The 17,836-nt window shown below is 46.5% G+C and overlaps 1 protein-coding gene across 3 annotated transcripts in view; it reads right to left on the bottom strand.

The window, feature by feature from the left end:
• Positions 1–17,031, bottom strand: part of LOC139407525 (SMAD family member 3b) — a 25,512-nt gene extending 8,481 nt beyond the window's left edge. For 2 of the 3 annotated variants that reach the window (XM_071151330.1, XM_071151332.1), the window contains exons 1-6: positions 16,740–17,031; positions 15,452–15,464; positions 14,455–14,462; positions 13,270–13,290; positions 12,474–12,721; positions 4,359–4,493 (exon numbers count right to left, since the gene is read on the bottom strand). In XM_071151330.1, the coding sequence (XP_071007431.1) occupies positions 4,359–4,493; positions 12,474–12,721; positions 13,270–13,290; positions 14,455–14,462; positions 15,452–15,464; positions 16,740–16,945 (631 nt within the window). In that variant the 5' untranslated portion in view covers positions 16,946–17,031. The remainder of the gene's footprint in view (positions 1–4,358; positions 4,494–12,473; positions 12,722–13,269; positions 13,291–14,454; positions 14,463–15,451; positions 15,465–16,739) is intronic. The other variant, XM_071151329.1, reaches the window with a different exon arrangement.
• Positions 17,032–17,836: the final 805 nt, after the last annotated feature.

Raw genomic sequence — 17,836 nt, 5'->3', positions numbered from 1 at the left:
GTCTGAACCGGGATAGTTTTGTCCTGTCTCTCCTGATGTTCGGCTGTCCTGTCTGAACCGGGATAGTTCTGTCCTGTCTCTCCTGATGTTCGGCTGTCCTGTCTGAACCGGGATAGTTTTGTCCTGTCTCTCCTGATGTTCGGCTGTCCTGTCTGAACCAGGATAGTTTTGTCCTGTCTCTCCTGATGTTCGGCTGTCTTGTCTGAACCGGGATAGTTTTGTCCTGTCTCTCCTGATGTTCGGCTGTCCTGTCTGAACCGGGATAGTTTTATCCTGTCTCTCCTGATGTTTGGCTGTCCTGTCTGAACCGGGATAGTTTTGTCCTGTCACTCCTGATGTTCGGCTGTCCTGTCTGAACCGGGATAGTTTTGTCCTGTCTCTCCTGATGTTCGGCTGTCCTGTCTGAACCGGGATAGTTTTGTCCTGTCTCTCCTGATGTTCGGCTGTCTTGTCTGAACCGGGATAGTTTTGTCCTGTCTCTCCTGATGTTCGGCTGTCTTGTCTGAACCGGGATAGTTCTGTCCCGTCTGAACTTGGCTTAAGAGGCATTGTAATAATATCAATACTCATGAGATCAAAGCCTCACACCAAGTGGCCAATCTATGAAGTTCATTAACCTAAGTTCATGTAGTTTATTGAATTTATTGCAACAACTTCCTCCAAGACGGCTGCACGCTACAGAAGACCTCAGGGTACACTTGTTCTTGCTGTGGGTAAGAGTGGGTCATGTCTGTTACTTGTTCCTGCTGTGGGTAAGAGTGGGTCATGTCTGGTATTGTTCCTGCTGTGGGTAAGAGTGGGTCATGTCTGTTACCTGTTCCTGCTGTGGGTAAGAGTGGGTCATGTCTGTTATTGTTCCTGCTGTGGGTAAGAGTGGGTCATGTCTGTTATTGTTCATGGTGTGGGTAAGAGTGGGTCATGTCTGTTATTGTTCATGGTGTGGGTAAGAGTGGGTCATGTCTGTTATTGTTCATGGTGTGGGTAAGAGTGGGTCATGTCTGTTATTGTTCATGCTGTGTGTAAGAGTGGGTCATGTCTGGTATTGTTCCTGCTGTGGGTAAGAGTGGGTCATGTCTGTTACTTGTTCCTGCTGTGGGTAAGAGTGGGTCATGTCTGTTATTGTTCATGGTGTGGGTAAGAGTGGGTCATGTCTGCTATTGTTCATGCTGTGGGTACGAGTGGGTCATGTCTGTTATTGTTCATGCTGTGGGTAAGAGTGGGTCATGTCTATTATTGTTCATGCTGTGGGTAAGAGTGGGTCATGTCTGTTATTGTTCATGGTGTGGGTGTCACACCCTGGTCAAAGTATTTTGTGTTTATCTTTATTTATTTGGTCAGGCCAGGGTGTGGCATGGGTTTTTGTAGGTGGTGTGTATGTATGGGGATTGTAGCTAGTGGGGTGTTCTAGCTAAGTCTATGGCTGTCTGAAGTGGTTCTCAATCAGAGGCAGGTGTTTATCGTTGTCTCTGATTGGGAACCATATTTAGGCAGCCATATTCTTTGAGTTTGTCGTGGGTGATTGTCCTTAGTGTTAGTTTGCACCAGTTTAGGCTGTTTCGGTTTTCATTACGATTATTATTTTGCACTGTTTGTATTTAGATTCGTGTTGCTATAGTCACAATAAACATGGATCGCAATCTACACGCCGCATTTTGGTCCGACTCTCCTTCTCATACAGAAAACCGTTACAGAATCACCCACCACAAAGTGACCAAGCAGCGTGTCAACAGGCAGGAACAGCCCAAAGTGGAGTACAGTATGGACTATACTTCTTGGGAGGAGATAGACAGGTGGGCGGTCGACCCAGGGAGAGTGCCGGAGCCCGCCTGGGATTCGATGGAGCAGTGCGCGGAAGGATATAGGAGAATGGAGTTTGCGAAGCAAGCAAGGCGGCGCGGACGGAGGCCCCATAGTCAGCCCCAAAAATTTCTTGGGGGGGGGCTCAGGGAGAGTGTGGCAGAGTCAGGAGCCAGACCTGAGCCAACTCTCCCTGTTTATCGTGAGGAGCCAAGGAGGAGACCAGAACCAGAGCCGGTGTTGGAGGTGAGCGAAACAGAGACTGTGAAGGAGTTAATGGGGAAATTGGAGGAGAGAGAAATGAGGGAGTTGCTGTGTTGGTGTTTTAAACATGGAATTCGCCCGACGGAGCGTGTCGGGGATTTGATGGCACCTGGGTCAGCGCTCCATACTCGTCCTGAGGTGCGTGTTAGTCGGCTGGTGAAGATGGTGCCAGTCTCACGTACCAGGCCTCCTGTGCACCTCCCTAGCCTTGCACGTCCTGTGCCAGCACCGCTCTCAAGATCTCCAGTACGCCTTCACGGTCTAACCCATCCTGTGCCACCTCCACACCCCAGCCCTCCGGTAGCAGCTCCCCGCACCAGGCTTCCTGTGCGTGTCCTCGGCCCAGTACCACCAGTGCCAGCACCACGCATCAGGCCTACAGTGCGCCTCGCCTGTCCAGCGCTGTCGGAGCCCTCCTCCTCTCCAGCGCTGTCGGAGTCTCCCGCCTGTTTAGCGCTGTTAGAGCCTTCCTTCTCTACAGCGCTGCCGGAGTCTCCCGCCTGTTCAGAGCTGCCAGTTAGCATAGAGCTGCCAGTTAGCATAGAGCTGCCAGTTAGCATAGAGCTGCCAGTTAGCATGGAGCTGCCAGTCTGCAAGGAGCTGCCAGTCTGCAAGGAGCTGCCAGTCTGCAAGGAACTGCCAGTCTGCAAGGAGCTGCCAGTCTGCATGGAGCTGCCAGTCTGCAAGGAGCCGCCAGAGCTGCCTGTCTGCAGGATGCCGCCAAAGCTGCCAGTCTGCAAGGAGCCGCCAGAGCTGCCAGTCTGCAAGGAGCCGCCAGAGCTGCCAGTCAGCGTGGAGCAGCCAGGGCCGCCAGTCAGCGTGGAGCAGCCAGGGCCGCCAGTCAGCGTGGAGCAGCCAGGGCCGCCAGTCAGCGTGGAGCAGCCAGGGCCGCCAGTCAGCGTGGAGCAGCCAGGGCCGCCAGTCAGCATGGAGCAGCCAGGGCCGCCAGTCAGCATGGAGCAGCCAGGGCCGCCAGTCAGCATGGAGCAGCCAGTCAGCATGGAGCAGCCAGTCAGCATGGAGCAGCCAGAGCAGCCAGTCAGCATGGAGCAGCCAGAGCTGCCAGTCAGCATGGAGCAGCCAGTCAGCATGGAGCAGCCAGAGCTGCCAGTCAGCATGGAGCAGCCAGTCAGCATGGAGCAGCCAGAGCTGCCAGTCATCATGGAGCAGCCAGTCAGCATGGAGCAGCCAGAGCTGCCAGTCGACCAGACTCTTCCAGATCTGCCAGTCGACCAGACTCTTCCAGATCTGCCAGTCGACCAGGATCTGCCGAAACCGCCAGCCAGCCAGGATCTGGTAGATTCATCAACCTGCCTGAGCTTCCTCTCACTCCTGAGCTTCCTCTCACTCCTGAGCTTCCCCTCAGTTCCGAGCTGCCTCAGTCCCGAGCTGCCCCTCAGTCCCGATCTGCTCCTCAGTCCAGTGGGGTTCTGGGTGAGGACTACTAGGCCATGGTCGGCGGCGAGGGTGGACTATCCAGGGACGCGAGGAGAAGGGACTAAGACATTGATTGAGTGGGGTCCACGTCCCGCGCCGGAGCCGCCACCATGGACAGACGCCCACCCGGACCCTCCCTATTGTTTTGAGGTGCGTTCGGGAGTCCGCACCTTAGGGGGGGGGTTCTGTCACACCCTGGTCAAAGTATTTTGTGTTTATCTTTATTTATTTGGTCAGGCCAGGGTGTGGCATGGGTTTTTGTAGGTGGTGTGTATGTATGGGGATTGTAGCTAGTGGGGTGTTCTAGCTAAGTCTATGGCTGTCTGAAGTGGTTCTCAATCAGAGGCAGGTGTTTATCGTTGTCTCTGATTGGGAACCATATTTAGGCAGCCATATTCTTTGAGTTTGTCGTGGGTGATTGTCCTTAGTGTTAGTTTGCACCAGTTTAGGCTGTTTCGGTTTTCATTACGATTATTATTTTGCACTGTTTGTATTTAGATTCGTGTTGCTATAGTCACAATAAACATGGATCGCAATCTACACGCCGCATTTTGGTCCGACTCTCCTTCTCATACAGAAAACCGTTACAGTGGGTAAGAGTGGGTCATGTCTGTTATTTTTCCTGCTGTGGGTAAGAGTGGGTCATGTCTGTTATTGTTCATGGTGTGGGTAAGAGTGGGTCATGTCTGTTATTTTTCCTGCTGTGGGTAAGAGTGGGTCATGTCTGTTATTGTTCCTGCTGTGGGTAAGAGTGGGTCATGTCTGTTATTGGTTCCAGGATGTTTCCTGGAATTAAAAATGGCGGAAGAGCAACCAGACCAGCACAGTATAGCTCGGCCCGGCTCAATTGTGTGACTCACCTGGGATGTAGTTGCTCTGTGGCTCGATGCCGGCGGGGAAGATGGTGTTCTCAGGGATAGAATGGCTGTAGTCGTCTAAAATAGGACACTCTGTAGAGATTTCTGTATGTCTAGGAACCAGGACAGGAGGGAGGACTGAGCAGGACAGAGAGACATTGTTATAACACTGTACACAGCCAACGATATGACATTTGTAATGTCTTTATTCTTTTGAAACTTTTGAGTGTAATGTTAACTGTAAATTTCGTATTATCTACTTCACTTGCTTTGGCAAAGTAAACATATGTTTCCTATGCCAATAAAGCTCTTTGAATTGAAGTGGGGAGGAGGGGACCGACCGACCGACAGACAGACCGACCGACCGACCGACCGACCGACCGACCGACCGACCGACAGACAGACAGTTAGTTCTTTAAACAAGGACATATACAGGATACTACCCTCTACAACATAACCGTCACTATGTCACCAGGACATATAAAGGATACTACCCTCTACAACATAACCGTCACTATGTCACCAGGACATATACAGGATACTACCCTCCACAACATAACCTTCACTATGTCGCCAGGACATATACAGGATGCTACCCTTCACAACACTATGTCACCAGGACATATACAGGATACTACCCTCCACAACACTATGTCACCAGGACATATACAGGATACTACACTCCACAACACTGTCACCAGTACATATACAGGATACTACACTCCACAACACTGTCACCAGTACATATACAGGATGCTACCCTTCACAACACTATGTCACCAGGACATATACAGGATACTACCCTCCACAACATAACCTTCACTATGTCGCCAGGACATATACAGGATGCTACCCTTCACAACACTATGTCACCAGGACATATACAGGATACTACCCTCCACAACATAACCTTCACTATGTCGCCAGGACATATACAGGATACTACCCTCCACAACACTATGTCACCAGGACATATACAGGATACTACACTCCACAACACTATGTCACCAGTACATATACAGGATGCTACCCTTCACAACACTATGTCACCAGGACATATACAGGATACTACCCTCCACAACATAACCTTCACTATGTCGCCAGGACATATACAGGATGCTACCCTTCACAACACTATGTCACCAGGACATATACAGGATACTACCCTCTACAACACTATGTCACCAGGCCATATACAGGATAATACCCTCTACATCATAACTGTCACTATGTCACCAGGACATATACAGGATACTACCCTCTACAACACTATGTCACCAGTACATATACAGGACACTACCCTCTACAACACTATGTCACCAGGACATAGACAGGATGCTACCCTCCACAACACTATGTCACCAGGACATATACAGGATACTACCCTCTACAACACTATGTCACCAGGACATATACAAGATACTACCCTCCACAACACTATGTCACCAGGACATATACAGGATACTACCCTCTACAACACTATGTCACCAGGACATATACAGGATACTACCCTCTACAACACTATGTCACCAGGACATATACAAGATACTACCCTCCACAACATAACCTTGACTATGTCACCAGGACATATACAGGATACTACCCTCCACAACACTATGTCACCAGGACATATACAGGATACTACCCTCTACAACATAACCTTCACTATGTCACCAGGACATATACAGGATACTACCCTCTACAACATAACCTTCACTATGTCACCAGGACATATACAGGATACTACCCTCTACAACATAACCTTCACTATGTCACCAGGACATATACAGGATACTACCCTCCACAACACTATGTCACCAGGACATATACAGGATACTACCCTCTACAACACTATGTCACCAGGACATATACAGGATAATACCCTCTACAACATAACTGTCACTATGTCACCAGGACATATGCAGGATACTACCCTCTACAACACTATGTCACCAGGACATATACAGGATACTACCCTCCACAACACTATGTCACCAGGACATATACAAGATACTACCCTCCACAACATAACCTTGACTATGTCACCAGGACATATACAGGATACTACCCTCCACAACACTATGTCACCAGGACATATACAGGATACTACCCTCTACAACATAACCTTCACTATGTCACCAGGACATATACAGGATACTACCCTCTACAACATAACCTTCACTATGTCACCAGGACATATACAGGATACTACCCTCTACAACATAACCTTCACTATGTCACCAGGACATATACAGGATACTACCCTCCACAACACTATGTCACCAGGACATATACAGGATACTACCCTCTACAACACTATGTCACCAGGACATATACAGGATAATACCCTCTACAACATAACTGTCACTATGTCACCAGGACATATGCAGGATACTACCCTCTACAACACTATGTCACCAGGACATATACAGGATACTACCCTCCACAACACTATGTCACCAGGACATATACAGGATACTACCCTCTACAACACTATGTCACCAGGACATATACAAGATACTACCCTCTACAACACTATGTCACCAGGACATATACAGGATACTGCCCTCTACAACACTATGTCACCAGGACATTTACAAGATACTACCCTCCACAACATAACCTTCACTATGTCACCAGGACATATACAGGATACTACCCTCCAAAACACTATGTCACCAGGACATATACAGGATACTACCCTCCACAACATAACCTTCACTATGTCACCAGGACATATAGAAGATACTACCCTCCACAACAGTATGTCACCAGGACACATACAGGATACTACCCTCTACAACATAACCTTCACTATGTCACCAGGACATATACAGGATACTACCCTCTACAACACTATGTCACCAGGACATATACAGGATACTACCCTCCACAACACTATGTCACCAGGACATACACAGGATACTACCCTCTACAACACTATGTCACCAGGACATATACAGGATACTACCCTCTACAACACTATGTCACCAGTACATATACAGGATACTACCCTCTACAACACTATGTCACCAGGACATATACAGGATACTACCCTCCACAACATAACCTTCACTATGTCACCAGGACATATACAGGATACTACCCTCTCCAACACTATTTCACCAGGACATATACAGGATATTACCCTCTACAACATAACTGTCACTATGTCACCAGGACACATACAGGATGTTACCCTAACCAACATAACCTTCACTATGTCACCAGGACATATACAGGATACTACCCTCTACAACACTATGTCACCAGGACATATACAGGATACTACCCTCTACAACACTATGTCACCAGGACATATACAGGATACTACCCTCCACAACACTATGTCACCAGAACATATACAGGATGCTACCCTCTACAACACTATGTCACCAGGACATATACAGGATGCTACCCTCTACAACACTATGTCACCAGGACATATACAGGATACTACCCTCTACAACACTATGTCACCAGGACATATCCAGGATATTACCCTCTACAACACTATGTCACCAGGACATATACAGGATATTACCCTCTACAACACTATGTCACCAGGACATATACAGGATACTACCCTCTACAACACTATGTCACCACGACATATACAGGATACTACCCTCCACAACATAACCTTCACTATGTCCCCAGGACATATACAGGATGTTACCCTAACCAACATAACCTTCACTATGTCACCAGGACACATACAGGATGTTACCCTAACCAACATAACCTTCATTCCAAATCAAAACTCCAAACCTGATTTTGGAAAGAATTACCTGGAAGGATTCAGACTTCCAAAGATTCTTATACCCAAGGACTGGAAAAAGAAGCATAACAGAAACTTGAAAACACCATCCAACCTGGAACTGAGTGAGTAATGTTTAGTCTGAAGCTACTTTTATAAAGCCAAGGAGAGAAATAAAATACAATAATCTATTTTACTTTATAAGGACTGAATGCTAAGTTAATTAAGGCTACCAAGCTGGCTAGGACAGAACATATCTGACTGCAACTTCAGTTAGCACTGAGGTGTGAAGTGAGAGGTTTCAAAGCCCTTGAGCCCAACAATGGCAGGAGAGTCACACAGCCCCCCCCCCCCACCCCCCACCCCCCACCCCCCAACCATATGCAGAGGCCTTTGAAGCCTCCTCCCTCTGTGCAGATGGCATTACAAGGCACGGAAAGAGAACAAAAAATAACCTCCTCATGGACAATCTAGAGACTGGACGGCAGCGTAGTCTAGTTGTTAGAGTGTTGGACTAGTTACCAAAAGGTTGCAAGATCAAATCCCAGAGCTGACAAGGTAAAAATCTGTTGTTCTGCCCCTGAACAAGACAGTTAACCCACTGTTCCCCGGTAGGCTGCCATTGAAAATAAGAATTTGTTCTTAACTGACTTGCCTATTTAAATAAATGTGAAAAACAAACACTTTTAGCTGACTACTACAAACATGTGAATGTATGCAACTTAATCTTCCATACAGACCATCCCCTGGCATGGCGCAGTGCTATATTAACAAACTACCCCTCTGTCTAGAGGGGGGGGGGGGGGTGTTAGCAATGGTTGGAAACTCAGGAAATTAGAAGACGAGGACTCTGAGTCAGCTAATGTCAACCTGTACAATTCTGGAACAGTAATGGTACAGGGCAACGCCAAAACAGTTTCAGCTGGATTTTCACGGAAATCAAAAGAGGGAGCGGAACAGGAGAAGCAAACTAGAATGCTATCTGGCCCTAAACAGAGAGTACATAGTGGCAGAATACCTGACCACTGTGACTGGCCCTAAACAGAGAGTACATAGTGGCAGAATACCTGACCACTGTGACTGGCCCTAAACAGAGAGTACATAGTGGCAGAATACCTGACCACTGTGACTGACCCTAAACAGAGAGTACATAGTGGCAGAATACCTGACCACTGTGACTGACCCTAAACAGAGAGTACATAGTGGCAGAATACCTGACCACTGTGACTGGCCCTAAACAGAGAGTACATAGTGGCAGAATACCTGACCACTGTGACTGACCCTAAACAGAGAGTACATAGTGGCAGAATACCTGACCACTGTGACTGACCCTAAACAGAGAGTACATAGTGGCAGAATATCTGACCACTGTGACTGACCCTAAACAGAGAGTACATAGTGGCAGAATACCTGACCACTGTGACTGGCCCTAAACAGAGAGTACACAGTGGCAGAATACCTGACCACTGTGACTGGCCCTAAACAGAGAGTACATAGTGGCAGAATACCTGACCACTGTGACTGGCCCTAAACAGAGAGTACATAGTGGCAGAATACCTGACCACTGTGACTGACCCTAAACAGAGAGTACACAGTGGCAGAATACCTGACCACTGTGACTGGCCCTGAACAGAGAGTACATAGTGGCAGAATACCTGACCACTGTGACTGGCCCTAAACAGAGAGTACACAGTGGCAGAATACCTGACCACTGTGACTGACCCTAAACAGAGAGTACATAGTGGCAGAATACCTGACCACTTTGACTGACCCTAAACAGAGAGGACACAGTGGCAGAATACCTGACCACTGTGACTGGCCCTAAACAGAGAGTACATAGTGGCAGAATACCTGACCACTGTGACTGACCCTAAACAGAGAGTACATAGTGGCAGAATACCTGACCACTGTGACTGGCCCTAAACAGAGAGTACATAGTGGCAGAATACCTGTCCACTGTGACTGGCCCTAAACAGAGAGGACACAGTGGCAGAATACCTGACCACTGTGACTGACCCTAAACAGAGAGTACATAGTGGCAGAATACCTGACCACTGTGACTGGCCCTAAACAGAGAGTACATAGTGGCAGAATACCTGACCACTGTGACTGACCCTAAACAGAGAGTACATAGTGGCAGAATACCTGACCACTGTGACTGACCCTAAACAGAGAGTACACAGTGGCAGAATATCTGACCACTGTAACTGACCCAAACTTAAGCTTTGACTATGTACAGACTTAGGCAGACCTTCTTTCAAGAGAAGACATATCTATTAACTCCATATCTATTGGGTGAAATACCACAGTGTGACATCACAGCAGCAACATTTGTGACCTGTTGCCACAAGAAAAGGTCAACCAGTGAAGAACAAACACCATTGTAAATACAACCCATATTTATGTTTATTTATTTTCCCTTTTGTACTTTAACTATCTGCACATCATTACAACACTGTATATAGACATAATATGACATCTGTAATGTCTATATTATTTTGGAACTTTTGTGAGTGCAATGTTTACTGTTAATTTTTTTTTGTTGTTTGTATTTCCTCAATTGGTAATTCCTCTCTCCGAGCATGATTTCCAAAATGCATTCGAGCAGGTCTGAGGGGAGAAACGTCTAAACCTTCTCCTCCAATAGGAGGCGAGGAGACGGGACGCAAGGAATGAAGAAAGATCACAAAGTAGGCAGCCAGTGCGATGCAGAAAACCTTTAGTTAACTATATGGCTGTAATAATATATAGTAGAATAGATATAGAAAGGAGTAGATCAGCATAAGATATGAAGGAAAGAGACAGTGACTGTTAGAACACACCAGATGTAGTAGTATCATAGTACTGTAGTAGTATCATATAGTACTGTAGTAGTACCATAGTCCTGTAGTAGTACCATAGTCCTGTAGTGGTACCATAGTACTGTAGGAGTATCATAGTACTGTAGTAGTACCATAGTCCTGTAGTAGTATCATATAGTACTGTAGTAGTACCATAGTCCTGTAGTACTATCATAGTCCTGTAGTAGTATCATAGTACTGTAGTGGTACCATAGTACTGTAGTAGTATCATAGTACTGTAGTGGTAACATAGTACTGTAGTAGTATCATAGTACTGTAGTAGTACCATAGTACTGTAGTGGTACCATAGTACTGTAGTAGTTTCATAGTACTGTAGTAGTATCATAGTCCTGTAGTAGTATCATAGTCATGTAGTAGTACCATAGTACTGTAGTAGTATCATAGTACTGTAGTAGTATCATAGTCCTGTAGTAGTAGCATAGTCCTGTAGTAGTAGCATAGTCCTGTAGTAGTACCATAGTACTGTAGTAGTATCAAAGTCCTGTAGTAGTACTGTAGTAGTATCATAGTCCTGTAGTAGTACCATAGTACTGTAGTACTATCATAGTCCTGTAGTAGTACCATAGTACTGTAGTAGTATCATAGTACTGTAGTAGTATCATAGTCCTGTAGTAATACCATAGTACTGTGGTAGTATCATAGTCCTGTAGTAGTATCATAGTCCCTTTAGTAGTACTGTAGTAGTACCATAGTACTGTAGTAGTACTGTAGTAGTACCATAGTACTGTAGTAGTACCATAGTCCTGTAGTAGTACTGTAGTAGTACCATAGTACTGTAGTAGTATCATAATAATGAGAGAGATGTAGTAGTACCATAGTTCTGTAGTAGTATCATAGTACTGTAGTAGTACTGTAGTCCTGTAGTAGTACTGTAGTAGTATCATAGTACTGCAGTAGTATCATAGTAAAGAGAGAGATGTAGTAGGACCATAGTACTGTAGTAGTATCATAGTCCTGTAGTAGTACCATAGTACTGTAGTAGTATCATAGTAAAGAGAGAGATGTAGTAGTACCATAGTTCTGTAGTAGTACCATAGTACTGCAGTAGTACCATAGTACTGTAGTAGTATCAGAGTAAAGAGAGAGATGTAGTAGTACCATAGTTCTGTAGTAGTACCATAGTACTGTAGTAGTACCATAGTACTGTAGTAGTATCAGAGTAAAGAGAGAGATGTAGTAGTACCATAGTACTGTAGTAGTATCAGAGTAAAGAGAGAGATGTAGTTGTACCATAGTTCTGTAGTAGTACCATAGTACTGTAGTAGTACCATAGTACTGTAGTAGTATCAGAGTAAAGAGAGAGATGTAGTAGTACCATAGTACTGTAGTAGTACCATAGTTCTGTAATAGTACCATAGTCCTGTAGTAGTACCATAGTACTGTAGTAGTATCAGAGTAAAGAGAGAGATGTAGTTGTACCATAGTTCTGTAGTAGTACCATAGTAAAGAGAGAGATGTAGTAGTACCATAGTTCTGTAGTAGTACCATAGTACTCACTTGGTGTCTCGACGCGTTGGTAATGGTAGGGGTTGACACACACCTCGTCCTTCTTGGTGTGGAAGGCGTACTCACACAGCTCTATGGCCCGGAGCTCGTGGGGCGACTGCAGGTCTGGCCAACGCCACAGACGAGAGTAAATGACATGGGGAAGGCCTTTGCGATGGGACACCTGGAGACGACCATCTAGAGACCTGGGGGGTTGGGTTGGGGGGGGGGGCAGCAGGGATGTTAGAAGAAGGGGAATACTTTTTTTATTTTTTATTGATTTAACCATTATTTAACTAAGCAAGTCAGTTAAGGACAAATTCTTATTTACAATGACGGCCTACCAGAAGGCAAAAGGCCTCCTGTAGGGACGGGGGCCTGGGATTCAAAACAAAACACACATCACAACAAGAGAGAATACCCATGCAAGAAATTCTGGTAGCCTAGCTTGTTAGTTAGCTCAAGCTTGTTAGCTAGCTAGTTCATGCTTGTTTGTTAGCTAGCTCAAGCTTGTTAGCTTGTTAGTTAGCTAGCTCAAACTTGGTGGCTAGCTCATGCCTGTTAGCTTGTTATCTAGCTAGCTCAAGCCTGTTAGCTCAAGCTTGTTAGCTCGTTAGCTCAAGCTTGTTAGCTCGTTAGCTCAAGCTTGTTAGCTCAAGCTTGTTAGCTTAAGCTTGTTAGCTCAAAGTTGTTATCTTGTTATCTAGCTAGCTCAAGCTTGTTAGCTTGTTAGTTAGCTAGCTCAAGCTTGTTAGCTTGTTAGTTAGCTAGCTCATGCTTGTTAGCCTGTTAGTTGGCAAGCTCAAACTTGTTAGTTGGCAAGCTCAAACTTGTTAGCTAGCTCAAGCTTATTAGCTTTTTATCTAGCTCACACTTGTTATCTAGCTAGCTCACGCTTGTAAGCTTGTTAGTTAGCTAGTTCAAGCTTGTTATCTCACTCTTCTTAAAATAAAATAAAGGTAAAATCTAGCTAGCTCCAGCTTGTTAGCTTGTTTTCTAGTTAGCTTAAGCTTGTTATCTTGTTAGCTCAAGCTTGTTACATTGTTGGCTCGCTAGCTTGTTAGTTAGCTAGCTCCAACTTGTGTGCTAGCTTACTAACACGCTTGAGCTAGCTAACTAACAAGCTAACAAGCTTGAGCTAGCTAGATAACTAACAAGCGTGTGCTAGCTATCTAGCTAGCTCGAGGGTGTTAGGTTGTTATCTAGCTCACTCTTGTTAGCTTGTTATCTATCTAGCTCACTCTTGTTAGTTTATTATCTAGCTAGCTCATGCTTGTTAGCTTGTTAGTTAGCTAGCTCAAGCTTGTTAGTTAGCTAGCTCACTCTTGTTAGCTTATTATCTAGCTAGCTCATGCTTGTTAGCTTGTTAGTTAGCTAGCTCAAGCTTGTTAGCTTGTTAGTTAGCTAGCTCAAGCTTTTTAGCTTGTTAGTTTAGTTTCTAACCCATGGTTTAAAACTAGGGTTGTCACAATACCAGTATCACGATACCGCAATAGACTACTCACCGAGACACACAGCCACACACACACACGCACACACACACACACACACACACACATGCACACACACACACACAGCCAGATATACCCACACTTGACTTTCAGACACACACTACAATATTTACAAAACGCAAAGTTAGACTAGTCACACAGCATTCTGGGGAATCCCATTTTCCCACAGACACTCTCTTTTCCCCTCTTCTTTCTCTCCCCATGAGAGGGGAAGGCCTCTTTCTCCAGTCTAAACAGTAGTCCTGTCCTGTGAATGGTACCACCACACAGAAGCCACCCAGCCCTCAGGTCTCAAGACGTGTGTGGACAGGACATTAGGTATTTGTAGAATGTAACAAGACAGGAGGGGACATGACCAGGTTAGATGGTATCTCCTGGTACTGACTTAATGCTGACCAGGGTTGGGGTCTCCTCCTTTTCAGTTTATTGCAAAATAATTGAAAATAGTTTTTCAATAGAATTTGATTTAACTTCAAATTGACCCCCAAAGCTGCTGCTGACTGACATCATGCCATGATGGACAGACTGACAGAGGGGACTTGAAAAGTGCAGGGCCGGCTACCTGGCTCTCTTGGGAGAGGTGCAGGGCAGGCTACCCGGCTCTCTTGGGAGAGGTGCAGGGCAGGCTACCCGGCTCTCTTGGGAGAGGGGCAGGCTGCCAGGCTCTCTTGGGAGAGGTGCAGAGCAGGCTACCAGGCTCTCTTGGGAGAGGTGCAGGGCAGGCTACCCGGCTCTCTTGGGAGAGGGGCAGGCTGCCAGGCTCTCTTGGGAGAGGTGCAGAGCAGGCTACCAGGCTCTCTTGGGAGAGGTGCAGGGCAGGCTACCCGGCTCTCTTGGGAGAGGGGCAGGGCAGGCTACCCGACTCTCTTGGGAGAGGGGCAGGGCAGGCTACCAGGCTCTCTTGGGAGAGGGGCAGAGCAGGCTACCAGGCTCTCTTGGGAGAGGGGCAGGACAGGCTACCAGGCTCTCTTGGGAGAGGGGCAGAGCAGGCTACCAGGCTCTCTTGGGAGAGGGGCAGAGCAGGCTACCAGGCTCTCTTGGGAGAGGGGCAGAGCAGGCTATCAGGCTCTCTTGGGAGAGGTGTAGAGCAGGCTACCAGGCTCTCTTGGGAGAGGGGCAGGGCAGGCTACCCGACTCTCTTGGGAGAGGTGCAGGGCAGGCTACCCGACTCTCTTGGGAGAGGGGCTGGGCAGGCTACCAGGCTCTCTTGGGAGAGGGGCAGAGCAGGCTACCAGGCTCTCTTGGGAGAGGGGCAGGGCAGGCTACCCGACTCTCTTGGGAGAGGTGCAGGGCAGGCTACCCGACTCTCTTGGGAGAGGGGCTGGGCAGGCTACCAGGCTCTCTTGGGAGAGGGGCAGAGCAGGCTACCAGGCTCTCTTGGGAGAGGGGCAGGGCAGGCTACCCGGCTCTCTGCGGCATAGAAAGAAGAAGGGACTGACAGAGCATTGATTTGGGTTGCAGTTTGTAGTCAGTCACTACATCACTACAGTCGCTAACATGTATTGTTTGGTGGGGTCAAAGAAACCCCTTCCTACTGTAACAGTATAGCTTCTGTCCCTCTACTCGCCCATACCTGGGCTCGAACCAGGGACCCTCTACACACATCAACGGTCACCCTCGAAACATCCTTACCCATCGCTCCACAAAAGCCACGGCCCTTGCAGAGCAAGGGGAACCACTGCTTCAACATCTCAGAGCAAGTGACGTCACCGATTGAAACGCTATTTAGCGCGCACCACCGCTAACTAGCTAGCCATTTCACATCCGTTACACTACTATATCTGAACTGATTATCGCTATGGACAAGGGTCACAATACTAGCATGTCTGTCAGATTAGCTACAGTAGCACACCACAGTGATGACAACCGGTTTATGAAAATATGTGCACACACAGACTGTTTTATCAGTTCAAAAGGAACAATTTTGTTGTCGCGAAACAGTAACCAAAACCATGACATGAGCAGATTCAGTAGGGTTGTCAGATTGTCCCATTCATAAAGGAGTAGGGTTGTCAGATTGTCCCGTTCATAAAGGAGTAGGGTTGTCAGATTGTCCCGTTCATAAAGGAGTAGGGTTGTCAGATTGTCCCGTTCATAAAGGAGTAGGGTTGTCAGGTTGTCCCGTTCATAAAGGAGTAGGGTTGTCAGATTGTCCCGTTCATAAAGGAGTAGGGTTGTCAGATTGTCCCATTCATAAAGGAGGAGTAGGGTTGTCAGGTTGTCCCGTTCATAAAGGAGTAGGGTTGTCAGATTGTCCCGTTCATAAAGGAGTAGGTGTAACAGTATAACTTTAGACCGTCCCCTCGCCCATACCCGGGCGCGAACCAGGGACCCTCTGCACACATCAACAACAGTCACCCACGAAGCATCGTTACCCATCGCTCCACAAAAGCCATGGCCCTTGCAGAGCAAAGGGGAACCACTACTTCAAGGGCTCAGAGCAAGTGACGTCACCGATTGAAACGCTATTTTGCGCGCATCAGTTTTTCTGGGACACTCAGACAAGAGTTTTCTGAAATCGGAGTAGATAGCCAGAGCGAAATTACGAACGCACCCAAATGCATATGCCAATTTAAGCATACTCATTGTTGATCACATAATTAAATCTTTCATGGTTATAAGGTTAAATAAAGTAGTTACTTACTGGTGGTGTAGCTGGCTTTGCTAGCTAGTTAACTAAATCACAACAGTATAACCAGAAGATAGCCTAGTTAAGTAGCTGGTTAGCTACCTGTCTGAGAGTTACTACAGCGGGGGGGTCCTATACCTTGGTATGGTAATGCATTTGGTGTTGATATTCTGGGTCGTGATGGCTTTCTCCAACTCGTCCAGCTGTCCTGTCTTCTTCAATTTCTTTACGAGACTTTTCACTGCCTTTTCACACCATTTCTCCTCTTGTCCATTTATCTGTTCGCCCTTTTTCCAGCCTAAAAGCCTCTTCACAATCGGGAAAGTGAATGGCAGTATAGACATCTTGAGATTGAGGTCAGTAAAAATCCACTCGGTTTTCAGTATTCGGCTATAAAACGTTCATTATGGTCCTCCTGAAATGAACTACAAATAAGAAATAATAATTTACAAAAAAAAAAACGTTATTTGTTGAAAGGTAGCAGGCTTGACATGTTGTTGGTTGGATAGCTCAAGGCACTAACCGTTGAATGACAGTCTCTCCTTCTGTGAAGGGCTTTAGATAAAGGGCAGACAGATGAACATCCCCCCACTTCTCCGCCCCGTCTGCCTCTCCTCCCCGCCTGCCTCTCTGCCCCGTCTGGCTCTCTGCCTCCATAGCGGTAGAATCAGTACTTAATTATACAAGCATGTTATACAAGCATGATTTACACATGTAAAATAAAGGTTGAGACAGGGGGATAGCTAGTCAGTTGTCCGGCTGAATGTATTGTAACGACCCTGGGTTTATACGCGCTGATATCGACTCTGTCGATAGCGCGACGATAGCGCGCGACTGTCGATAGCGCGCCGGACCTCGGGGCCCAGAAGGTCGAGGGTTCGAGACCTGCTCCCTGCCTGTTTCATTACAGGATTCGACTGAAATGTGTCTTCCTCCTTATCGATATATTCGGCGACCGGATAGTGGGTTAACTGCTATGCTCAAGGGGTTGCAAACAATATTTGAAAACATGTAATTTATTTTGAGAACAAATTTCACAACACTTGCAAACAGGTAATGAATGATATGTGAATAAATTCAATAAGATTTGCATGCATGCATTTGAGAATAAATGTAAATCATTTACTAATTGCGACTTCTGTGAATCAAAACTATACTTGCAGATGTCGAATCTGCGCTCAGTTTTGGCGCTAACTTTGATTTGCAGTTGTAAAAAAAAAAAGAAGAAGAAGAAG

Source organism: Oncorhynchus clarkii, chromosome 4 (genome assembly GCF_045791955.1).
Source record: "Oncorhynchus clarkii lewisi isolate Uvic-CL-2024 chromosome 4, UVic_Ocla_1.0, whole genome shotgun sequence".
Taxonomy (NCBI): Eukaryota; Metazoa; Chordata; class Actinopteri; order Salmoniformes; family Salmonidae; genus Oncorhynchus; species Oncorhynchus clarkii.
The sequence above is the reverse complement of the archived record's forward strand: the minus strand, read 5'-3'. Positions and strand labels throughout refer to the sequence as shown.